Source organism: Ascidiella aspersa, chromosome 6, assembly GCF_963924565.1.
Source record: "Ascidiella aspersa chromosome 6, kaAscAspe10.2, whole genome shotgun sequence".
NCBI classification, from domain to species: Eukaryota; Metazoa; Chordata; class Ascidiacea; order Phlebobranchia; family Ascidiidae; genus Ascidiella; species Ascidiella aspersa.
In genome coordinates this window covers 12,610,617-12,635,613 of record NC_139452.1, presented here as the reverse complement: position 1 = coordinate 12,635,613, position 24,997 = coordinate 12,610,617, and the positions used below count along the sequence as shown (strand labels likewise).

The window sequence follows — 24,997 nt, the reverse complement described above, 5'->3', positions numbered from 1 at the left end:
CCATTATGAATAACAATCTGAGAAATGCATTACATTATTACTCGGGCGATTATTTATTGACTTGTCAAAAAGTCGAAAATTTTTCAAAACTTACTCGTTAAAGTCAATATTTGTCAAAATTATTTTAATTCAAAATTAAAAGGACACATAAATGATTTTCAAAATAGAAAAATTATTTTATCAAAACAATTTAGTTTTTATAAGACATTTAAACTTCAATATATTTTTAATAATATCAGGATTATACGGTATACGTGAGCTGAAAGAATTAACCATCCCGGCCTAGTTTATCGCATTGGGTTTAAAATCACTCTTTTAAAAAAAATATAATAACACGGTTTATCATTTTAAGCACCTGTTTTTACTAAGCGCAGTTTATGTTAATATGAAAACACTGTCTGTATAATGCAGGTTGTAAGCACACATGGACTTTGTTGCTATGAAACACATTATAGAGGGGTCGAGTTTTGAACAACTGTGTATGCTTAGAAAGGTGCGATCCCAAAAAGTTTAAGAACCCCGTGATCTACTTTATGGTATAAGTTAAAAGACAGTTTAACTCTTGATGTTGTGTTCATACTTTCAAACAGATTCTTGCAAAGCGCTATAAAATGCATTGAGACACTTATAGTTGGTAATTTTTTTTATTATTGATAGTCCCAGGGTAAGCATAAAGCCTTAAGACAGAAAAGATGCCATCGTATATTTCAACAGGTGAGACATGACCACCGTACTATCTGAACTCTTGCAGTACCAAGTGTGATAAATCTCGCGTTATTTGGGGAATTGGCAACAAGGTTTGGCCTTCTGCTATGTTTTCCTTCTAATAAATGATAGCGGTTAAGTGACGCAGGGATTTCAGACAAAAAGTAACGACTTCTGCAAGTGCTGGTTAAGATGGAATCTATCCGTTTATTGGTTTTGAGATTAGATATCACGAGAGGTGTTCAACCTCGATCGTAATATTTTCACCTTAAAAACTTTACCAAAAAGGGCTATACTTATCAAATATCAATTAAACAAGCAGTAACGCTGGCGTAAACTTGGCAACAAACGTTTCAACAAATCATAACTGATCGGCGTAACTTGAAAATACTTACAAGCGAGAAACTGCACTAGCAAACCATATTAATTCATACTTTCTATGCGCAACCTGACAGTATGCATAAAATTTAATTTAGAACGGTTTAATTGCGTGTTCATATCACGTCGGGGTCACCAATGTATATTTCAACAGGTGAGACATGACCACCGTACTATCTGAACTCCACTATATCAAAACTAAAACAAACTGTCATTGCATTTCAAAGTGCATACTGTCAGGTCGCTTATAGGTTTATTGTACATTCACCGAATTCAGCATAGTTCGCTTTCAATAAAATAGTTTACAGCGCAGTAAAAACGCGGCCCGAAAGCAAGGCATGCATTTGTTGACTGGAGTTTTTTTATCCAGGAGCAGCGTGACACTATATAGCACAAGAGCGACTGAGTTGGGCATTAGCTAAGTCGAAATGCCGGTTGGATGTGCCAGAACGGCCAGGAAAGGAAAAAAGTGAAATATTTAAAACTTTACTAGGCGAACACGCTATAATTACAAGCACAAACAGACATGGGTCGTTTGTCTACAGTCTACACCTTCAAGACGCAAACAACTAGATTAGATGGATCAATAAGATAATTTATTTTACATTTAGATGAGTAAAATAACAAAAAAATTGTGATTGGCCTCGTGCCTTGTTTGTAAAAGAGGTGGTGGGCCTGTCGACTAGTTAATGTCGGCCGGGCCGCGGGACTTGTAGGTTGCCGAACCCTGGTTTAGGAGAACGAGAGTACACGTGGTTAACAGATGATTTGGATGGTTTATGGTCCGGGTGTTAGGTTACACACGTTGCCACCCGCAAACATATCAGCGGAACCCGATATCGGATTCCCAAGTAATCTTATCGCGCGAATAACTATGCCTTGTCATTTGATTGAAATGGTCTGTTGTATCAGTAGCTGGAATATATATTTGTATCTTTTATGGAACTTAGTAGCTTGTAAATACTGTTAAAAAGTTGAATCTTTACAAGTATAGCGATATAGGTATGTCCTCGTTTATTTAAAAAAAAGTGAACAGCGTGTATTTTTATTCAAGTAGGTTGAGCAAATTAAAATGGCTTTTTCCTGATTGAATTGCCGGTGAACACAAGAAGAACATTAATACGTAGCTTATGCAGGTGACTGGTGGCAGAAAATCCTGTGTTACTAATTGTTGTTTTACCTAGTCTAATGGATCATTAAACACCAATTATGTTTTTATGTTAAGAAAAGAAATTTCTAATTTACACAACTCAAATAAAATAGGTCTATAAAAAGTTTTTCAGTTCGCGCCTTATCTGCTTTTATCGACGAGTTGGTTTAGTTTTGTCAGTGTTTATTTGGAATGCAAAAAAATTGTAGTCTTAACCGCTTTGAGTGTAGTTTTTGACGAACCGCAGCAATTTGGAGTCGTTTCAGCCTCTTTAACAATACTTTCCGGCGCTGACACGTCGCCTCATCTGTTATTTTGTGGGGGATTAAACTCACAAAAGTGTCGGCGTTATGGGCGCGCGTTTTCAAACACGGCAGTCGCAAAATACCAGCTATCTCAGACGGTCACGCACGACAAACACCAATACCACAGGCGCTCTCACTGCGTATTGTGCGGTCGCAAGACGATAAGACGAGGCAACGAATATCGCTTGGGTCAATACCTTTTGCCTCCTTTCACCACACCTTTCAAATAACAGCAACAACAACAACACGATTTTCATTGTCGGCTTTCCGAGTTTCTAAATGCTTCAGACGAGGCTCTTCGATTGCTGCTTTGTGCCGACATTCACTCGCGTGCTATCGCTTGACTGTAATTGCATTAAGATTTTTATTTTCTAGCTTAAATTATTTGTATGCTGTCAGCTTCATAGATAGAAGTTATAGGCGAGAAATATAAACCTGACTAGAATTTCAACAGTGCTGCAAAAGCGTATTAACAACGCCAAGTAATTTAGCAGCATTGACGTCACAAAACAAAGATTGTATAGAATTGCCACAGGGATCTTTATGTAGCTGTTGCTGCCATGTTAAGCATTTTACACAATTGGATTAATTACCAATGTTGTAAACAAGTCATTTTAAATTGACTTAAGTCCCAGTCAAGTCATTTGTAAAACAACTTAAGTCCAAGTCAAATAACAAGTCAAGTCCCAGTCCAAGTCATCAGTTGCGCAAGTCAAATCCCAGTCAAGTCATAATCAGAGCAAGTCAACTTTAAGTCATGTCCTTGTTAAAAAATAAAATTTTAAACTATTAAAATTTTTAAATTTGTATGATTATGAGCAATAACTGAACTAAAAAATAAGAAAAAACGCAACATATAGCAAGCAATTTGTTTTATGTGCTAAAATTTGGATAAAAGGCTCAATTTTATAAAAAAATATTTGAAAAAAACGCTTTATTTTAACCCAAGTCATTTGTCCAAATGACTTAAGTCAAGTCAAGTCATTTTTCCCAAATGACTTAAGTCAAGTCAAGTCGTTTAAAAACAGTGACTTAAGTGCATTACAACACTGTTAATTTCATTACAACACTGTTAATTACATGAGTGTGAACGCAGAATGATACGCTACAACAGTTAAAGTTTATCGCACATGTTTTTGTTTATGCATTTCATCTTCTTATTTGATTCTTTTGTTGAACAAACAAAAAATCCATGTGAAAGAAATGTAATTAACTATGTAAAACGACTAAACAGGCAATTCGAAATCAACCTTTCCTGGCTTACTTAAATTTATTTTTAAATATTTGTTACGTAATAAACAGTGTTTTGTGAGAGAAATTTGCTTCGCTTAAATTGCATCAGAAAATGTCAAAGAAAATTCAATAATTAAGGTTGGTAGTACTACGTAAGAAGTAGGCTAACCAATCCAAATGTCTTCTTTACAGTTGATTTATTATTTTAACAGAACGTCTACCAATCAACACGTAAAGCAACGCACCCAATATGTCGAACCAACTTTTTATTACAGTCAAATACGGAGGTAAGTTAATCGTACCAGTAGCCTACTTAATTTTGTAACAAAATGCGATCATAATATTTTTTTTATATATCGTGTCATTAATGGGGCGATTATTTTTTGACTGGAGTCTCTGATTTTGCCGAATTTGTGTATCTCTGATTTGCCGAATTTTAGTACAGTAACGTATTTTTTAGGCGTGTCCAATACCCCATCCCTATTATGATAATATGAGAGATTTTCTTGATTTTTTGTAATTATTTTTTACCTTCTAACCTAACTAAACTGTTTACTAAACAAATTTCTAAAACAACCCGCGTCTTTTTTCACCACTTTTAGGTTGTTTGTGTTTTTTTTAATATTACAAAAATATCAACTAAGCATTTTCAAGAGTATTGCATAAATCCAAAAAAAAAAAAATGACTGATTTCTCTTTCACCGGTCATCAGTTAAACATCAAAAACTAGTGACTGCTGACGACGCTGAGGCACTAATGTCGTACCGTACTTCATACAACAATGCGTCGTTTAAATCAATGTTTTTATAATAGTTTAAAATAATGTCAAAAAATATTTTTAGGTCAAAATTTCTAAATTTTTAAGTCAAAAACAATCGCACCATAGTCACAACCCTATAAACATTTTTGTGTTTTAACGCAAAGATAACAAAGAAGAGCTCTTCAACCCTCACTGTAAAAGCCTGCTCCTGCTTGAATGCATACGGGAGAAATGCAACTGCAGCGAAGAAAGTGAGAAGAATAATCATAAATTTTGTGTTAATTTAGCGTTTGTTTATTCATGTATTGTAGTGTGGTTTATTGTGTGTTCTGATAAAAAATACACTAATAGCCAGTGCTTCCCAACCTTTTTCAATTTGCGACCCATTTTAGCGCAAGTTTTATTGGGCGACCCACAATGAGGTCTGACCAAACAAACAAAGTTACATAAAACCTGCATCTTTACTACTGGTGTACGGACTGAAATAGTTAATGCGACACAACACATCTAATTGTTACGTATTTGTGATCATAGTTGCATTAATGTTACATAATGGTAATGCAATACTCTCCCGCTCTAATAAAAAACTGTAACATTTAAAAATGCTTTGCGACCCACTGGTTACTGCTTATGTCAACATTTTGGGCGTTTAAGAGTACTGGAAAGACCTATCTAGTGTAATTAGTCGCTTTTTTGTCCAGCTACATTGGACTTAGTGGATGAAAGTGGTCACGTGTCGAACATCTCCGACAAAGACAACATCACGGAGTACGCGAGCTTGCACTTGGAGGGCAGGAGAAAATATGTCCTCGTCAGTGTCACACGTAAGTATGGCTATAAGTGTAGAGCTGTAGAAATGTTGTGCCTTTGCTTGATAACCACACTACAGTGAAACGAACATGCTACCCTCACTTAATTGCTGGCGACCGTATTTGGATTCTCGCCTAAATTTAAAAAATGCCAGGCTGATATTAAAAAGGATAAGATTTGTGGTATTTTGCTGTTAAATTCCACAAGAAGAGTAAGTGGTTTAGGCCAGGGGTCGGAAACATTTTTTGTACTGCGGACCGGTTTAAAACTAAAATTTTGTCGGGTACCGGCCTTGAAAAAACAACAAATGTTCAGGAAAGGAAATTTATTACAACTTTTAATGCGAACTTTATGCTTGTTTTGCCGCAAAGAGATGCTCCCATCTAAGAATTATTGAACTTACTGAAACCCGCGAGCGGCATCGGGCCAGCCAAACAATTTAGTTTCACCCAGCCCGCGGCTCATTTCAATAACACTTTTAGGCCTTTACGTTTTTTTCTTAAATTACGCTGGTATAACATAATTACCTATTCCTATATTCTTACCAGCTTCTCAAAATAAGGATATTTAAGTTCGTTTTTCAACAAAATTTTAATCTTACAACCCTGCTACGGACCGGTACCGGTCCGCGGACCGGCGTTTGCCGACCACGGGTTTAGGCTATAACATAAAGCGATGTGAGCGATTTGATTATCACATTTCGGACTTTTATGCTGTGTAATGCAAGTAAAATATTTTTTTTTTTTTTAGTTTTTTTTAGCCAAAGTTACATTTTAGCAATAAAATATCCGGTACAAGACAGGCAACAGAAAAGCAGGTCAAAACGGATTAAATAAGACGGCGCTTATATCTTGAATTTTTGATATATTTTATTTACTTTTAACCGCGATTTTACGTTCCGTTTAACGTTTGTTTATGCGGGTTATTAAACCAAATAAATACCGATAGAACAAAAACGCGTAAAATACAATATGTTCGGCCTTTTCCATAGCGAAATAAGTTACTTTTTTGGGTCAGGATCCGCCAACGTTGACTTGGAGCCGCACAAGTACGAACCACTGCTCAACAACATCGATAAGCTGTACCCGGAGCTTGCCGAGCGGTTGGAACGCCTGTCCCGACCGGCCCAGCAGTCGCCCAAGGGCAAGAGCCTTGGGCCGGGCAAAAAGCGCCTGGCCGGGCCACCGGGCAAATCCAAGTCACCAAAACGAAATTCGGTGGCCCGAATTTTTTGAGTTCTTGTCGTCTATCGTTTGCTCCGCTGAAGTCAACGCCCAGATTTTGCAGCGTAACGCCGCGTTTTTTTAAAAAAAGTAAGAAACGCGAAGGAAGAACGTGTGGTCCTAAGTGAGTTGTCAGCACAAACCGACACAGGGAAATTATAACAAGGCTTTTTAGTTTAATCTATATCTGTAATGTGAATTAACGCATTGGAAAAAAATATATTTTTTTTGGACAATGTTGCACAAAAATGCAAGCTCTGTGAAAGAACATGGGGGCTAATGCGCCATTGTGAAAAAGTAAGAAACATGCGCGGGTCATGCTGTATGAAATATTTATGCTTCTTTAACAAGAGTTGCAACTATAACAAAAGTGCACTAAACCATGACACGAACAAAAAATGATTTGGCATGTTTAAAAACATAATATACGATCCGACTCAGCTAGCTATTGTTCGAGGCACAATGCCTTTTCTCGAATTACAACCAATAAAATTATTTTAAGCAGTTGTTCTCAAACTTTCCTGGCGCGTGACGCCTAAGGCAGTTTTATTGGGTATATTTTTTTAGCAAAGGGCTGTGGTTGTTGACCTTGTTTGAGTGTTGGCATCTTCATGGGCTCGTCGCGCACAAAACTTGTTGTTTTTTCTTGTCAGCAACTGTCCCTCTCGCGCATGTTCCCGGTAGTTAATCAACGTTTCTTCGTAAATGTACCACTGAAGCTTCATTCCATTTTTCTCGCTGAAAAGCGGTTAAGACCTCCAAATCGCGAACGCTATGCAAAGGTCTACCAGTAGCGGCGCTCCATTTCAAACTTTTAGTAAACACTTTTCGAATAATTGTGAGGTGCCAGCTAATTGCCGCTTTTAGCGTTATTGACCGATTGAAAATTACCTACCAACTAAACAAAGGTTCGTCTTTCGAACCGATAAAAGACGTGGAACAACGGTCAAACGCGGAAGCTACTTGTTGAGACCTAGTCGCGTCTGAAAGGCGTTGCCGTCGCCTTTGGTCGCCTGTCGGTTGATCTCCTGGTGGCGTTGACGCGACACAATTTCCTCCAGAATTTCGCCGTCTCCTTTCACCAGCCGCGTGCGCCCGCTCTCCTCGTCGTACACGCGCCGCACCACGCTTTGTCGCGCCGCCCATTCCTCCTGCGTCATCGGACGCATGGCCAATGAGCGCGCGTCGGGCTCTGGATTGACAGTTCGCCATTAAATGTGGTTCGATTTGCAAACACAATTATGAATGAAAAGCAAAGGAAAGCGTTTTATGTAGATTTAAACTAAAGGGCGAGATGCTTACGTATTACCGGTCATTTTCCCCAAAACTAGGTTATTCTTTATGACATCGGAATAAACTGCATGTTTTAGATATATATCACTATTAACCAATTGATTATATTGAAATAATTGTATAGGTTTTAATTGTATATAAACAAATGTTTGAGTTTAAACAGTTTTCTCTATTTAATCTAATTAGCACACTAATAAAAGTAAAAAATCTAACGTTTAATCAGCCACAGGAAAACCTTACTATATGATGACAAAAGATTACAGTTGTCCCCAAAAAGGGTAAATACACAAACACTACCTTCTTGTTTTTGTTGTGTAGGTGCTGTTTTCGCAGTCAACTCATTTGGTAGAACAGGCTTAACAGTTTTTGTTTTTTTGAGTTTTGTTTTTATGACAGTGTCTGATAAGCTAGAAGATGATGAACTGGATCTCCTTCGCTTTTTATGTTTGACTTTGTGTTTAGAAATCTTTTTCTTCAATTTTTTACTAGTTTTTTTACTAGGAGAGCACAAAGAGTCACTGGACACTGACCGTTGCCGTTTTTTCTTTTTAGATTTACTGTTTTGTTTTGTTTTCTTGGACTTTTTAGGAGCAGGGGAGCTTGAGCTACTGGAAGATGAGCGTTGTCTCTTCTTTTTTAATTTGGTTTTCTCTTTTTTTAATATGTTACTCTTTCTGTCAGGTGAACTTGATGAGTCAGATGTAGTAGAGTTTTTCTTTTTCCTGTGTTTTGTCCTGCCACGTTTTGATAGGGTTTGCTGCTTTTGTTTTAAACTTTTCATTTTGAGCAATAAGCTGTTTGGGGATCCCAGAGTTTCATAATTAGCACCAAGTTATCCTAACTTTCCAGACGAGTACATGGTTTTAATCAGCCTGGCAGCTCATATCTTTAAACAAAAATTTGTAATAAATACAAGAAACGTATTATTTTATGATTGTAAGTCAAATAAATTGCAGTTTAAAAAAATAAGTAATCAACATTTTTAATCATGGTAAAAATTCAGGCAAATTAACACAACCCACACTAGAAAAAGTACCAACTTCAATCTGCAATATTTTATATATTTTTTAATTTAAAACTCGCTGAAAACAACAGTCACAATCATTATATAAAATATTTGTAATAAATACTAAACTTTGCTGGCATTGAAACACAAGCACATTCAAGTAACAGAATAAACATACATCAAACCAATAGAACAAGACTAATATTTCTTCATACTATTTTTCAACGGTTTTAGTTTTTTTTTTGCATTCACTTATTCCTCAGCATCAACCAGAACCAGAAACATTTTTTAAAATAGTAGAAAAATATATATTATATCAAGATGAGTGCATTGCAGAGTATGTAATAATCCAAGACACCAGAAAGCTGGCCAAGGCTGACATAAATCCTTCTTTAGCAAGTTCAGTAAATCCCCCATATTCCTCAATGTCCTGCTTCTGAAATTCGGCCACATAAAACTGCATGACCAATGTTGTGACAGCTACATAGAGAATAATGGCTATGATCCCATTGAGTGGAATGACTCCCCAAACGATCCCAATCATCACAGCTAGAATCTGTCTGCCCCAATAAACAACATCAAGTAATTCTTCTTTATCTGGCCAACAGCCTTGTCGTGTAAAAGCCTTAGAAATAGGACTTTTTGATGCAGACATATTTTTATTAAAACACTTATTTGTTGAAGTTGTAATCTAAAAACCATTAATCTGTCAAATTTAATTAAATAGTAAATCTAATCAGTGAAATGTTTCTTGAGAAAATGACAAAATGCCACATTTTTGATCTATAAAACAATCTTGTGTTTGTCAATCAGCTATCATGGTATTTACGGTACTTAATGAAATTACTTTGTTATAATTTTCATATGTTAGTATTTAGTTATACAGATTGTCTGATATCAAACAACTTTGGTAAAGATCTTAGTTTAACCTAACTTTCTATTAAAAAACTTATGCACTTCTAAATTAGGTCTTCAATAGTGTTTGTGAGGTTTTTATATACAAAATCCAACATTGTTGTGCAGTCCAAACAAAAAACACACACAATTTTTTTTTTGTTTGGAAGTAATCTCCGTTCCAACCACAGTATTTCACAAACGAATATATCACTTAATACCAAAATACCCAGGCTATAGTTAAAAATTTGATCAAAGGCAAAGCTTTCTATAAGTAATGTTATACACGAAAAAGAGATTTGAGCATATCCACAAATTAGTAATTATCTAGACTCAGACTTTGCTGGTCTAGAATCCTACCGCAACACACATTATTTGGCTTTTAGGTCTAGGGTGCGGGTTAGCGTTTAGGTAGGTCAAGTATTATTAAAATGATAAAGCTTGACCATCCCAAACCCAGATGCTAATCCAAGTATTGTGTGTTGATTTAATAATTGTTTGAACGCTGTGGTAGAATTCTAAAACAGCCACTAATGACTTTGACCATGACTTGACGTACTATTTCTCAAAACGACTTACCTAGATAGCAAAAAAAACTACACTAAAGGCTGGTTCACATTATAGACGCGTCTAGCGTAAAACGTTTTTAAAAAACGCTTTCGGAAAAGTTATACGTTAGCCCGTTAGACGCCAGACGCTAAACGAGTCTAGTGTGAAGTTTTGTGAACCAGCCTTAAGACCAGATTTTGAATTTAAAAAAATCAAAAATCGATTTTATAGTGTTAAGTGCTATTAGTGTGACAAAAAAAACATCGCAGAGGGGATATAAGGAACGACAGCTAAAGGTAATAAAAAAGTAAATTATATTAAACACAATAGATATATTCCTGATTTTTTACTTAACCTTAAAATGATACTAAAAAGATAAAAGTTTATAAAAGAACCGCACATGACGTACAAACATAAAATACGTCAAATACCACAGTAGTTATACTAAAAATATTAAGCGTGGCAAAATTAAATAAATTTGAATACTGGCAAAGAGATAATCTCTTTGGTTACTGGTGCTTTTTTATTGTAAAACTAATATTATGGTACACATCAGAGTCTCTTCATTTGAATAGACTTTGGTACACATTATATTTTTCACTTGACGTTTTATTCTCGTGATTTAAAATCGCCAAAGTCCATAGAAACTATGTGATTTCTATAGAGACTTTGAAAATCGCCAGGTGGCGTTTTTTCATAGAATACTAATGATATTATTATTAATAATTTGATTAAAAAGTGGGATGCCATGTTGGGTTTAGAATATATATAAATGTATATTCGACAAAGTATCTACTGAATAGAATTGATTTAAAGTAATAATTTTTTGTGTAGTTACCATTACAAACTGATAGTTTATTCACTGTGAGTTTTCTGTTTGGAAGCCCTTACTCAATTAACCTTTGCCATTTCCGTTAATTCATTATACTGGCAGCGTACCAATGAAACAAAACAGGTACGTTGACTCCTTACTTGTGGTATCCGTAATCTTTAACATTTTTTTATGGACAAATCGCATAAGTTAGGTATAATAAAAGAAGAGTTTCAATTTAGAACATGGAAGGAAAAGTTGCGGGACAAATCTGCTATTTTGCTCTTAACTGTCGGATTCGTTTGTCTTGTTAGTTCTTGCTTTTTGCTGTTCAAATGGTCGACATGTTCCAAAGGCTGTAAAATCGTTCGTACAAAACCTAGTTTTCACTGTGACAGTAAGTTGCACTCATTTCATTAAGATAAATTGCATTATGTATGCGAGTAAGTTACTTTAGGCAGTACACAACTTACGTTATAAACGCCCCTTTTTAGCCTTCGAAACCAATTTTCGAAATATCGGTAAAAAGAGGAGGCCAAGAATGTTGGTGTTTCAGTGTTTCTTTGCCGCTTAAGGTTAATATTGAAACTAATCGTTTTGCTTGTTACCCAGCGCCGCTGGTTAGAAATTTAAGTCCGAGCGATAACTTGAAACCGACTACATTTTTTACAGTATAAATAGGCTTACCCTATATTATTTTTCACAGTTCGTCACGTTGGGTGTTTTAAAGCATCATCGGATGTCAGTTTATTTGACAAGCAAATTTTCCAGCTGCACAAGGTGGAAAGCCTGTCGAAATGCAAGATCCAGTGCTTTACCGCGTAGGAGAATATGTTTTATTTGATTTGTCTTTACAAGGTGGCCTATGTGTTTCCCAGCGTATGGTTTGCAACCGAAAGTTGGGCCATCTGATAATTCTTCTGGATCGCTTGTTTTAGGTATTTTCGGACGATAAAACCAAGATATAACAAAAATTAAAATTAATAGGCAACACGTTGAGGAAAAATATAACTGAATAGCCTAATGTAAGGAAAATTATGACCGTCAAGCCTGGCAAGGGCGGATCCAGGGTCGCGTGGGCATCCCCCCAACTGTATTTTATTTTTTATCCAAAAGGCGCTATGTGTCTCAACGCACCATCTAAAATAAAAGCATTGGCAACTTGAACCATATAAATTAAAAATTTTGCGCGAATCGATAACATTTTTGTAACATATATTTTGTGAAAAAGTAACACTTCTCCAGCTCAAAGCTTTAACTAAATAAATTGTGCAATGTTCTTAAGATTAATTATTTATGACGTCAAGTTTAGATGGAACATTGTAACGTCATATGTTTCGACGTAAATTCTTGAGGTCCCATTATTACGTAACTTCGAAACGTTATTTTTAAAATAAATTAAAATGAATCTTGGTTCATAAAACTATTAGGCCTACACGCCTAAATCTTGGTATATAAAACTTACCTTTTGGTTGCATTTGTTTTGTTGTTTTTGTTGCTGTTTTTCTCGTTTTGTATTTGATTATTGTGATTCGTCTGCAACTCGGTGTTACTCTTTTCGTAATTGTTAAGTAATATACAATGAATAATAAGTTTTAAGCGATTTCATAAAACATTTTCCAGTGTTGTATTGACTTGAGTCGATGATTTAAGCAAGTCACTTATTTTAAAAAGCTTATAACAATTTATCGGACGAGTTTACCTTTAATAGTTTGATAGTTTGACGTTGATAGTTTAAATAGTTTGATAGTTTGACCCTAGCTTTGTTTCCAGGCTATTCAACCTCGCCAGTTACAAGAACAAGAGTTGCGCCTGCGCAAACATGTTTACAGAAAGTTTGTTCGCTGCTTCCAGCTCGTTAACGACTCTGCTTAAAAACGGGGGACCCTGCACAGAACTTGATGTCTACCGAGCAGCCAGCAATTGCAGCTCAAGTAAGTGAGCAATGCTTCAAGTACAACTTGGTCAATTTACACCCAACGGGTGTGCAATAAAAGTTTCTTTATGTTAGTCGGCAATTTCTTTGTAGGCAGCAATGTAGGCAGCAATGCAGGTATATTTTATCAAATTATACACAAGCACAATTTAGGAAAATATTTGGGTTCCTTAGTTTAGTTGAATTTGCTGTAACCGACAGATATTTTTTGTTTATTTATTAGTTTTTGTGATATTTTGCCACAAAAACGTTTCATATCACGATAACGTTTTTTTTTTTCAGAGCCGCTTTCGTTGTCAGAAGCGTACCAGCGTCACTATGGCGGATGTTATAACTTGTCCCACGAATTGCCGGATGGAACAATTGGAAAACAAATCTTTCTTGAACCGGCACGTTGCATCTTGCACTGCCAGGCGTCCAACAGCATATTGGCAGTGACGAACGATAATGCCTGCTACTGCACTAACTCGCCCAAGTAAGCTTAGAGAGAGTATTTTAGTAAAAATACTGCACACAATTAAGAAGTCAATTTTACGTATATATGTTGTTGCGCGTCAGACCGCCGTTATTCATCAGTTACTTGGGAAAAATGTGGTTTGTTTGCCTTTTTAAAAACAAAGCGGTAAACAATTTAAAATTAGAAGAATATAATCTAAAAAGATCTTAAACTGTACGCCATCTTCTCTATTGCATTTTTTGCTATATAGGCCTAACTGATATTTTTAAGCGGTGAAAGATTTCTAATTATCGTTTAGGCATTTTAGTGGAACAAGTTACGCGAAAAATATTTAATACGTGTGGACACAGAGTGGTGTTAAAAAAGGGACTAGAGATTATGTTTTTGTGCTTTTTGTAACAGGGACCAAGCACAGCTAGCACAAATCTGTAATAGATAAATGTAGCAAAAAGCTGTTAAAACTTAAATAAGCCTTGGAACTGAAAAAGGGGCCGATATTATAGTTTACGCTAGATCAGTGCTCTTCAACCGGTGTGCACGGTGCACCAAAATATACATGGGGTGCACCACTACGAAAAGGTTTTCAAGGGTGCATCACAAACTTTTATTCAGCCATTAATATTTGACATTTTTAATCACAAAACATTCATTAAATAGTCTCTTCTCTTTTTTCAAGTTTTTTTAAATGCTGTTTTATGACATGCAATAGTACTTGCAACTTGCAGGCTTAATTAACTCTCACCGACAGTCAGACACGCAAGCAGCCTGCAGCCACAATCGAACTCTCACCGACAGTGTGTAAAACCTCGGCACCGAAAAAGGTTGAAGAGCACTGCACTAAAATATTTTTGTAGAATTCTTCGACGGTCACCCTTGCCGGACTCATCCTGCCTGGGCGGCTACATAGAGCTGGCTGAGTCCTACGACATCGACCAAACACTTTGGTGGCCTTGGCTGGTCAGCTTCGGTAGATCCTCAGAGGCGACATCAGTGTGGAGGACCTACCACCAGGACAACCGTTGCTCTGTCAAGGCGTTTCTTGACAATATCTTAGAGTTAAAACAGGAGCTGTATGGCGTTTCTGGCTCCGGAGTCACATGGCTACGCAGCCTTGAATCTGCGACCGGTTACTACACTGGAAGTGAACGTCCCGACAAAGAATTGTTCAACAAAGGTGCGACAGCGTTGGGTTTGTTTTAGTTTAATCACGTTTAAGTCTAATAGATGGCGGAGGTTCGATAAAGCTAGGGTATGTCATCTTTTGAAAGAGTTTCTCTTAATTTCAAAAATAAAGTTAATGGTCGTCCGAGGACACTGAAAATTCCCACATATGGTCCTTCTTGCATTTTGCGTTTTTTTGGTAACCGTTTTAGGAGAGTATATTTTTATGTAATTAATTTCGGGCGATGAAACTATGACAGGCCTAAGTGCTAGGCCTACTATTGTTACCCGGGGCACCAAATTTATTAAATCCTGGTTTGTTTGCAATCTACTGTAAGCTGCTCATAGTCACCCCTAAACAGAGAATTACATAAAAATTGCATAATACTTAGAAATCAAATTATACAGGTTTGTTCTACTTAGGCACGCGTAACAAATTGCATCTAATCGGGACATGTCTTCGGTTCCCTTTCACGAAAAATGGTAGAGATCAGCACAAAATCCTATATAAAATCAAAATTTTATTTTTCCCTAAATATGGTGAAACTACAAAATGTAAACTTGGTTGGTCAATGAGCTTATTGCTGTATATAAGTTTAACAGCAAAGTTAAACGCATCGCATACACGGTAAACGCGTCGCATAAAGCTTCTAACCAGCTTCTTATTCACCATCTTATTTTGCGATCTTCCGCTGTAGGATTTCTCGGCGAATATGCGGGCGACCAACAAGTCCTGCTGAAGCGGACATTCTACGATCCATATCGAGCGTACAGCAACAATAGCAAAGTGATCCTTCTCATTCGCAATCCGTTTGATGTCCTGCTCTCCCTCTTCACAAAACTCAGCGACAATAAGAAACCGATCACTTTGGCGAACCCACACACGCTAGCTAGAGGTAACCGCCTGGTTTAGTATTTTGCCCTGATGCCTAACTGGGATAAAAACTGATTTACCCGTTGATTGTTTTCAAGGAATAGTTATAAGTGCGTAAAGTTGTTTGTTGTTGTTTTTTTATGTTTATTTATGAAAATATTTGACGAACGATCGTTAACTATATTTAAAAGTATCCTTGCCAAACGATACAGAACGAACTAACATAAACGCGTACCATGAGCGATTTACAAGGATTTTTTCTGAACAAGATAAAAAATTTAAACACAAGAGACTATTGGTTATCTAGTTTAATTGATAACATTTAATTAGCACATATCACCGGCCCATTATTTTAAATTAAAGTGAAGGGCCCCACTCGAAAGTTTAGTATATCCAAAAATATAACACATGTGGATCTGACAGTTTTACGCGATTGTCACGATAACCACCCAAAATGGCAACCCGTATTTGTGTATTACATTACGTACAAATGAAAGCAGCGTACACTTATGAATTCTCGGAACCTTTAGGCATGGGTATGCTTTACAATTTGCTTTACAATTTCAGTGCCATTACGCAAACGTCGAAATTGCGTCTTGCCCCTTTTTGGGTGACTGTATAAAACTGCTATTTTTTCATCAGCTTTATAAACGAGGTTATATTTGCGCGGATTTAAGCTATTAGTTTACTTTACTTCGCGCCCAATAACAGACTGGGAAAATTTCGCGACAAGCGTCATCGGCGAGTGGCTGGAGTCCTATTACGTCATAATGACTGCGAACCATCACACACTGGTGGTCTACTACGAGGACTTGGTGGAAGACCGGGTGACACAGCTAAGGAGAATCGTCAACTTCCTGGAGGTTGAAATAGGAGCCGAGGACCTGTAACGGCGCCTGCTCTGCGCCGAAACTCTTCCGGTCGACTTTTCCCACGACCAGTCGTGCCCCCTAGTGGAGGAACCGTACAACGAGCGAACCACGGCTGTGGTGAACGTTGCGATCGCCCGATTACGCAAGGAAGCGATTCGACTTCATTATCCGCCTCTGCCTCGCTATGAAGAAGAGGTGTTGGTCAAAAAGGCGAATCGGTACGGGGTGCCGAGTTGATTCGTATTGGAAAACCCCGTCTCAGTGATTTTTAACCTATATAGTTCCAACTTCTAAAGCTTAAGTTTGCCAACTGACGACAGATATTTCTGATTATTTTTAATTCCATTTATTTGCTTTATTTGTGAGCTTTTTTCGACAATGTTTTGTGCAAGATTGGACAACAAAAAAATTAGGCAGGTTTTTCTATTTTGTGTGACAGTTCATTATTACCGTAGCAAGTTATTTTAAGCCATAGGCAAAATGAAACGACATGTGCATGAAAGCGCAAAGAGAATGGCGCTTCGTCTAATAAAATACTAAAAAAAAACAGTTTTGTGCATCATTAAAACAAATAGGCTACTGACAACAAAAAACTCAAACATTTGATTTCCAAATCCCCCCTTAAAATTTAGAAATTCCCCCGGTTGAGAATTACAACCACTTACAACCAGGGAGGCGGAGTCGGTTATAAACAACCCGAGTCCGACTCCGGCCAAAAAAATACACCTGAGTCCGACTCCGGCCAAATGTAAGATTTTGTCGAGTCCCGAGTCCAGCTCTGACTTTACAGCCTGTATTTTACCCATTCACGCAACTAAATTAAGGTGGATTTTCTGCAATCCACTTATATTGGTGTCATAATTGATCCACCCGCATTACATGGATTAAAAATATTTCACCATTTTCTATTACACTTTTACAACTTACATTTCACCGCCTTCACAGTTTTAAAATTTGATACTGCGCATGCGCACGTCGGACCCGGGACTCGAGTAGTTTTACGCGGTCTTACTCGAGTCCCGAGTCCGACTCCGCAGCCCTGCTTACAAGTGGTTGTAATTTTTTAACTCGTGTTTAATTGCAAAATTACGATTCACCTTATATTCTGGTTGTTGAGCAATTCGGGGTGTTTAAAGCACGGAGTCGGGACTCGGTTTAAACGAGGTGGGTTTGTTTTGGACTCGGGACTCGAGTAAGATCACGTAAAACTACCCGAGTCCCGAGTCCGACGTGCGCAGTAGCAATTTTCGACAGCCGAAAATTGTAAAGATACATTTGGTAGAATATTTGCCGACCGTGTGTCGTGGAGGAATAAATTGTATGATAACCCAATGGTTGTCTTACTGTGTTCATTCACCTTGCTTTAGTTACGTAAACTGGCTAAATACAGATTGTATATTCGGCGGAGTCGGGACTCGACGAAATCGAGACAGTTGCCCGGAATTCGGGCTTATTTAACCGACTCCGCAGCACTGGTGTGAAGGAATACCGACTGATAAACAGACTATATAGACAGAACGTTAAGTCTCCTTGAGTGTCAAACATGCCTTAGTAGCCTATGCGTTATAGGTTCACTCTTTTGGTTTCATATTATCATACTTTCAGTTGATATATTAACAAACATTTTATTTAATGAAGTTATTACCTTATCCCTACTTTTAGGGTTAGGCATAAGAAGCCGAAACTCACATCAAAGACTAAGTCTTTTTCTAGTTAGAGACAAATCATGTAGCACACCTGTTCTGCCTTTCACACTCTACGGTTAAGCCTTTTAAGTTGAAACCCATTTCCATTTTACCAATTCACGTTGTTTTTTGTACACCAGCCTAATTCGTGTATTGACTGATGAAATCGCACCCCCACCATTCCAGGCAAGGCGCCAAATAAAAATCGTGTAATATTTTTGAAATAGTTTATTCGCCGACAGGAGCGCCAGATGAAAAAATAGCAACATAACAACTTTGACTTTCATTTGTTGTGCACTGACACCTTTGCACCGACGAGATCATAGGCTTAAGTTTTTTTAAAAAGCACTGGGTTAAGGTTTGGTATACCTTCAACGCTTTTTGAAATAACAACGAGGGTGCAGTACTCCTAAGGTGCAATCCTTTTTTAACAGTTCAGGGACATTTTTGCACACTTGGTCGATTTGCGTAGTGCAGTTCATATCACCTTGTAAATTTTGGAAAATATTTTGACAAGAGTGTGACAGTGTTTGAATATTATGCCAAATGACTTTTTCGTAAGCAAGGTGTGCAACCTGTTATCGGTCGATGACAGCAACTCGTAGAATTGGAGAGTGTTAAAGAGTGATGATGGTTGTTGTTAATTGACGTTTTCAAGGTCTGTTAAGCGAGGACATTTTTTACACGGTTTCAAATGTCGACAGAAGAGACGTGGCGACCATTTACAAAATAAACATCGAAAGGAAGCGACAATAGGCGAGCGATTAAAAAACTTTTCAAAAAAGGTAACTTTTCGTCATTCAAAAAACCGGTAGAAAGAAATAGGGGAGAAAGGGAAAATAACAGGTGATAAAAAACGACGACGGTTGAACTCTACAAATTGACGAAAAAAAATTGGCGGCGACTACATTTTCTCGCAACCTGCTACGTCATGGTCGATGACGTGGCGGTGACGTGGAGTTTGGCCTGTAGGTCCATGATGAGTTGCCGGGCGGCTGTGAGCTGATCTTTCAGTTGCTCGTTTTCCTTTCGCAATCTTGCGTTTTCGGATGCGAGGTTCACCTGAAAATGGAGGAGACGGTTAGTTAATTACTCCAACTAGAGAATTAAATAACCGAACCAAGGGGTCATCAAACTACGGCACACGAGGTTCATTTTGTCGGCCCGCATATTTCCCTATTGAAGATCAAATGCAGTTAAATTGTTGTCGGGGCAAATAAACACTAAATTTTGATGTAAAATTCAATTTAGAACGTCAATTTAGACCTCTCACTATAGTTTTTTTCAATAGTTATTTAATTTGCATCTATTTAACGAAAATCAAGTTAATAAATTGTGACAGAAAGTTTTACATCTGATCAGTTAATACGATTTTTCCGAAAAAAAGTTTGGCCACTTCTTGGCTCAACCTACAATCGAAGAATAAAAAGCTGACAAAAAAAAGCTGACGTTAATTAAACCGAAAAAAAAAAATAAAACAAATAGGAAACGCTACCGAGCTTAGGCAGCAGTTTTTTTCCAGCCATAACACCATTTTGCCTTGTCAATCAAAACCCACAATCCCAGAACATAATTTTCCAAACGAAAGCCCTGTACACTCACATTGTTCTTGGCACTGCGCGCGTGTGCCCGGCCGTCGGCGTCGTGGCCGGTCGTCTGCACGGGATAGGAGAACTGGGAAGCGGCGCCGTTGGCGTCAAGGGAGTGCGGCGTCGCAGGCGCCGAGGTGCTGGCCGACGCTGACGTCACACAACTGCAGCCGCTCAGGCCGCTGTCCCTGCGCTCGGCCGGGCCCCGGTCGTCGCCCAGCAGCGCCTCGCCGTGGACGCCGCGAGTCCGCAGCGGCGTCGTGACGTCAGCGCGTGACGCCGGCGGCGGGGATTCCCCCTCGGCGTCCGAGGGCCTCTCGTCGCTCAGTTCCTCGCCGGTGCTTCCCAAACGCATGGACGGCTCTTGCTTTACACTGGCTTCTTTTAAAACCGGTGCTTTGCCGTAGAGGAACGACGAAACGGCCACGGCTGCGTCGTCGGCCGCTACGGCGCCGGGGATTTCCCCTTGCGGCGTCTGCGTGCCCGCGTCGTTGACCGCGCGCTTGACCGAGCTTCGCTTCTTGGAGATCATGAAGTTGTGCATCTTGCGCTGCAGAGACATGTTGCCGGCCGACAGGATGGGCGACGAGGCCTTGCGAACCGGCGGCGGCGTTTTGGACGAGAGCTTGGCCTTGCGATGTTCGCCGCCCGGGTCCAGGCGCATCCGGGTCGAGTGGACGTCAGCCGCTGCCAGGGAAGTGGACCGCTTCATCTGGGAAGACTTTCCTCCTGCTCCTGACGCTGCTCCTGAACCGCTCTTGACGTGATACTGTGGGATCTCGAACGCTTCATCTTCGATCACGGCGTGGATGCCGCTGTGACCAAGTCCGTCTGTGGAAGACAGTGACGTTAATTTAAATTTTTAATGTTTTATGTATGTATCGCAGTTGAACACGTATTCTTAACTAAAGACTTTTTGAAGGCGGTATGAGTAAAATATTTTACAGTTTTAGAGTTATAATACAGACAATCGCAATTCGAACTATTCTCCTGTGTTTTCACGTAATATATATCACGAACAACCGAATAACAGCAGCAGATTGACTCGATTTTGAACTCCTATTAAATCTCGTTAAAGTCATCCCTTCAAAAAAATGTTGAGCATAACGCGCTGTACGGAGGGATCCCCCAAAAGCTTCCTATCGTCTTTACAAACTGCCTGCCAGGAAGTCGTAGGCAGATCAAAGCCCTTTTCACCACCATGTTATTATCTCCTAATATTGTATAAGAAGGGGGCGTACTTGAAACGAGGGGGAAATATTGCCCGATAAAAATGTGTCCGAAGCCCCCGTGGTAAGTCACATACTGAAAAATAACGTCAATTTTATATAAGGAGGGGTGGACTTCAAACGGTGGAAAAACGATAACCCGAATAAAACGTAAGCCTAATCGTGCCTTGTTGAATCACATACTGAAAAAAACGTTTATACGCGAGCGTGCTTCCGCGAAAAGGAAATTTACATAAGCTTATCGCGGGGACAAAAATAGGGGCAAATTTACGGGGCAAGTTATCGATCAGCGCGGTCTGGCGGTCTCGCCGCTCGGTGCAATATCTGCGTCAAACGACAGCGAAGCGAAGCAATTTCATAAAATATTAATCTAATAACTGGAAGGGCGCGCGCGCGTGCGGCGAGGAGCGGCGTGTTGATGTTAAACCACTAAACAACGGAACGTTCGCGCGCCAATCAGCCGTCGAAGGATTTGCGGTATGGTTGAATAACAAAGCTCATCAAATTTTCATCGGAATTTACGGGCGAAAGCGCGACGAGCCTCCAGCCTTCGGGTGGTAAAACTGTCAGCTATGACGTCACGTAGTGGTAATTGCTCGTCGGTGACGTGGATTTTATTGTAAAGGTCGATGGGGGTAGATGTCGGCCCGTAACAACGGACTCGCTTGATCTCCTTGTTTTTTAAATGTTTACCCCAAACGACCAACCGTTTTAACCTATTTTTTTTTAGCTTTTTCGTACATCGCGACGTTGTTTTTATTTTTCGTACATCGCAACGTTTTATCTTTTTTTATAGTACGACTTTGGATTAAAAAAGGCGCGGAGAAAATATATAAAAGCTAACATAACACAACCATATAGAGTTAATTTAAACAAAATTTGCAAATATATGTTTTACGCCACATCGCGACTAATCATAGCATTACATGCGACTAATCATAGCATTACAACAATTTTATGATTTAATCCAGAGGCGATGTCAACAGGTTAAACATATTTAACCATGATCAAACTCCTTGCCTTAATTGGTCGCTGGAATTCCATTGGCATTTAACAAATATGTAAACGTCTGTATGACTCGCAGGGCGTATAGGTAAACTCCAGCGCCAAACCGCTTTAATCCAGCCGTTTGAAAAAAAAACGAGCATCATTCTCACCTCCGTTGGCCGACATATCCGACTCGGAGGACACTGAGGATTTGTCGCGTGCTCCGGATCCGGAGGACTTCTCGTGCTTCTTGCCGCTCCCGGCGAGCGCCTGCGACTGCGAGGCGACGCTACCGTTGCGGGCGGAGCTCTTCGGTCGGCACTCCTGCACGATGCGACCCTTGCAGTGCTTGTGGCAGTTGATGCCGCAATCTGAGCATCAATGGGGAGGAGTTGGTTACGATTACCTGAGGAGCTGTTTTTTATTAATATTACTATGCCTGGTAGCACCAGTTTACATATGATGAGGAGTTGGTTAACAACGAAACGGCGTTTCGGTCCGCAAAGGATTTCGATACCGGGGATCAACTTGGACAACTAGATTTATTTAGCTTTTTAAAATTAGATTAGAATTAGATAAATTTTGTTTTTTTCGAATTAGATTAGAGTTAGAACTACCGAATTCTTTAAAATAAGAATTTTAACTAGAATTTCAACTAGAATTACATTTAATTATTCACAATCAGTTTCATGTAAATCGCAATTTATTATGTGACTGGGCTTTAAAGAACAGCAGCTCGTTAAAAACAACAAAACACGCCATTTATTTTCTAAAATAAAAACAAAGTTAAGTGTTTCCGCTAAAGTATTTTTCTATTTTACCCAGTTCTGGTGTATGGAAATCGATGGCTTTACTGTGTCTGTCAAGGTTGGCCAAATTTCAAGAACAGTAAATTTGCTATGCGAGCAATCTTTAAATTTGCATCTGAATAGTCCATGGCAGCATCGCTGTTTAGTTTAAATAAATTCAAACGACTAACGAAACACAACTACTGACCTATGGAGGCTAAGTGCCTGTCCTTTGCACGACACAAACAAAAAAGTATTAAAATATCCGTTCAAAAAGTGACCTTCAAACAAACATTTCCTTTTAAAGCGAGCACTAAAATGTGAACTGAAGAGACGCATCTTTGAAAAGTTACCTATACTACATTCTGGAAATCCTATAGTTACACGGCTAATCTGGCTTCGTAACCTCACGCTCAATTCCGGGTCACCGGTTTACCAACGCTAATGCGATTTCGCTATAGGTACCGGTGGTAAATCGGCACATGCCGATGGTCCGTTTTTTTTGCGTCGGCACACTAGCCGTATAGTATCACCGCTGCCGGTTGGACAACGCTGCGTTAAAGTCTGATGCGGTTGCATGGTACACAAAGGGCGAAGCGTGCCCGGCGGCGTAATTGCATCGCTTCGGTTGAACCGTAGTGACGCAGCAAAGCCGGTCACGAATTTGGTTAAAAACATAAGAGTTCGTAGAAGCGAGGCTGGTGGACTTTCGTCGGACGCCGAAAGAAAGGCCAGCGAGCACTTCAATGCAGAGCTGCTGTTACAACCGTTGGCCTCGGTAGTAGGGTCTTATAGTCGTTCTTATAGAAACTGTCAAACCTGCAATTAATCAACGACGGTTTCTAAGCCACTGACCTGCTAAAGCAATTAGCCGGCGCAACTCCTGCAGAAAATGCAAAGCATGCCTACGTAAAAACAGAGCCAATAAGGAAGAGGCTGCGTCTTTTGTCGGTCCAAAAATAGGCCTCTATATATTCCTTTCTGTCGAGCTGAAACAGTAGTTGGCAAAGAGATGAGCGAGTAAGTCGCGAATAAATTACCAACCGGCGTTGGGAGCTACTACGTGCTACAACTCGTCCTGTCAATTCCGACTACAACTCTGACTTTACAGTGCCATTGTCTTGTCACGACTCTGTACATGTCACACTGTAGTTCGCCGCACGCAAAGCCGACTTGCCTTTTATCTGAGCTTACAATCGTGACCAGCAATATGTTCATGTCAAAAGTGCGAGGTGTCAGAGTTATGAGGATGTTGACCTCGATCGTGCGCCTTTAGAATGCGTCGCGACCCCACATTTGGCACACTGCGCTTGTCATGTCTCGTGTTAAGACACGAAACGCTGAGTTGGGGTGGTATCGAGAAACTGCCATTTCTGTCTTGCAGTGATAAGATCGAGAGCCTTAATCAGAGATCTTACTCATGTAGGAAAAATAAATTGTGCCAGCGTTATACGGCGGAAACATTAAAATGTGATTCGGCTAAAAAAATATAGATTTTTCTACTTATTCAAATTAAAAAATAAGACAAATTTTTGTCTGCCTAGGCCTACTTATACCCGCAAGTACTAACTTGATAATAAAAAGCGTATTTATGCATTAAATTTACCATACATTTTGGAATATTTTTATTGACAAAAAGTTACGGAGATAAAACGAAAGGTAAAAATACATTCTTGCCTGAGATTTGTTTTATAAAACACACCTCAATAGAATCGCAAGAGTAGAGTTGGAGTCAATATCCACGCTTTAACTGCTCTACTGCTTTTAAACTGAACTAAAAAGTTAACAACAAAAGCACGCCCTGTCTGTAGCCATCGAACAGTTGCCACTTCACAACAAAACTACGACTGTCTATAATAGTAAACCAACTATATTATGGGCTTGCGGCCCTCCGCCCCAGCGGAATGGGTAAGTGCGCAAGCGCGTGCTGAAAACGTGAATTGAGCATTCAGGGCTTGACGTAAGCGCGCGCAACATACAGTTATGTGCTGAGCTCGGCGCTTCGTCCTGCAAGGCTGCTGTGCCACTCTCGTTTGAAAGACGCACGATCACAGCACGCCATTGTTACGTCACAGGGAAGTTGCTGTTGAGGCTGGTGGAAGCTTGCCGGTTTTAAAACCTACGGAAAACGACGACAGCTGGAGCAATACGTGGCCGCGGGAGGGAAAACACGGTTCGCGGAAGAATCGAGCGGACGCTGACAAAAAAGCCACAGGTATTTCACTTTCTTTATTTTGCCGAAATTTTCGACTAGATTTGCTCTTGGCAACAGAAAAATATTAAGGCTAGAATGTTGTTGCGT

At 39.2% G+C, this 24,997-nt stretch overlaps 4 protein-coding genes and 1 pseudogene across 6 annotated transcripts in view; 2 read left to right on the top strand and 3 right to left on the bottom strand.

Annotated features, from left to right (window-relative positions):
* The first annotated feature begins 1,980 nt into the window (after positions 1 to 1,980).
* Positions 1,981 to 6,846, top strand: LOC146139922 (uncharacterized protein C22orf15-like). Of its 3 annotated transcripts, none has more exons than XM_083391904.1 (5): positions 1,981 to 2,085; positions 3,984 to 4,058; positions 4,696 to 4,782; positions 5,233 to 5,355; positions 6,359 to 6,846. In XM_083391904.1, exons 2-5 carry the CDS (start codon positions 4,022 to 4,024, stop codon positions 6,574 to 6,576), a joined length of 465 nt encoding a protein of 154 aa, XP_083248030.1. In that variant the 5' UTR covers positions 1,981 to 2,085; positions 3,984 to 4,021; the 3' UTR covers positions 6,577 to 6,846. The 3 variants fall into 3 exon arrangements, with proteins under 3 accessions (XP_083248030.1, XP_083248031.1, XP_083248029.1); XM_083391905.1 differs by lacking the exon at positions 1,981 to 2,085 and adding an exon at positions 2,123 to 2,219; XM_083391903.1 differs by lacking the exon at positions 1,981 to 2,085 and adding an exon at positions 3,752 to 3,909.
* A 38-nt stretch (positions 6,847 to 6,884) lies between these two features.
* On the bottom strand, positions 6,885 to 8,659 carry LOC146139921 (uncharacterized). The gene is made up of 2 exons (XM_083391081.1): positions 8,155 to 8,659; positions 6,885 to 7,756 (listed from the first exon to the last, which is right to left on the bottom strand). The coding sequence occupies exons 1-2, from the start codon at positions 8,636 to 8,638 to the stop codon at positions 7,524 to 7,526; spliced, it is 717 nt and encodes a 238-aa protein (XP_083247207.1). The 5' UTR covers positions 8,639 to 8,659; the 3' UTR covers positions 6,885 to 7,523.
* Positions 8,660 to 9,159: 500 nt separating this feature from the next.
* Positions 9,160 to 9,564, bottom strand: LOC146139920 (GEL complex subunit OPTI-like). Its single transcript, XM_083391906.1, has one exon. The coding sequence runs from the start codon at positions 9,516 to 9,518 to the stop codon at positions 9,180 to 9,182; it is 339 nt and encodes a 112-aa protein (XP_083248032.1). The 5' UTR covers positions 9,519 to 9,564; the 3' UTR covers positions 9,160 to 9,179.
* Positions 9,565 to 12,939: 3,375 nt separating this feature from the next.
* On the top strand, positions 12,940 to 16,654 carry LOC146139919 (sialate:O-sulfotransferase 1-like; annotated as a pseudogene).
* Positions 16,655 to 18,342: 1,688 nt separating this feature from the next.
* LOC146139918 (uncharacterized) overlaps positions 18,343 to 24,997 on the bottom strand; it is a 31,781-nt gene continuing 25,126 nt past the window's right edge. The window contains exons 16-18 of the mRNA XM_083391108.1: positions 22,078 to 22,278; positions 19,705 to 20,522; positions 18,343 to 19,164 (exon numbers count right to left, since the gene is read on the bottom strand). Coding sequence (XP_083247234.1) covers positions 19,027 to 19,164; positions 19,705 to 20,522; positions 22,078 to 22,278 — 1,157 coding nt within the window. The 3' untranslated portion in view covers positions 18,343 to 19,026. The remainder of the gene's footprint in view (positions 19,165 to 19,704; positions 20,523 to 22,077; positions 22,279 to 24,997) is intronic.

Excerpts from the sequence above, each read along its gene's own strand:
- LOC146139922 (XM_083391904.1), top strand. The coding sequence starts at position 4,022 with ATGTCGAACCAACTTTTTATTACAGTCAAATACGGAG. Across the intron at positions 4,059-4,695 it reads TATTACAGTCAAATACGGAG|ATAACAAAGAAGAGCTCTTC; the intron begins GTAAGTTAATCG and ends TTTAACGCAAAG. Across the intron at positions 4,783-5,232 it reads ATGCAACTGCAGCGAAGAAA|CTACATTGGACTTAGTGGAT; the intron begins GTGAGAAGAATA and ends TTTTTTGTCCAG.
- LOC146139921 (XM_083391081.1), bottom strand. The coding sequence starts at position 8,638 with ATGAAAAGTTTAAAACAAAAGCAGCAAACCCTATCAAAACGTGGCAGG. Across the intron at positions 7,757-8,154 it reads TACACAACAAAAACAAGAAG|AGCCCGACGCGCGCTCATTG; the intron begins GTAGTGTTTGTG and ends CTGTCAATCCAG.
- LOC146139920 (XM_083391906.1), bottom strand. The coding sequence starts at position 9,518 with ATGTCTGCATCAAAAAGTCCTATTTCTAAGGCTTTTACACGACAAGGC.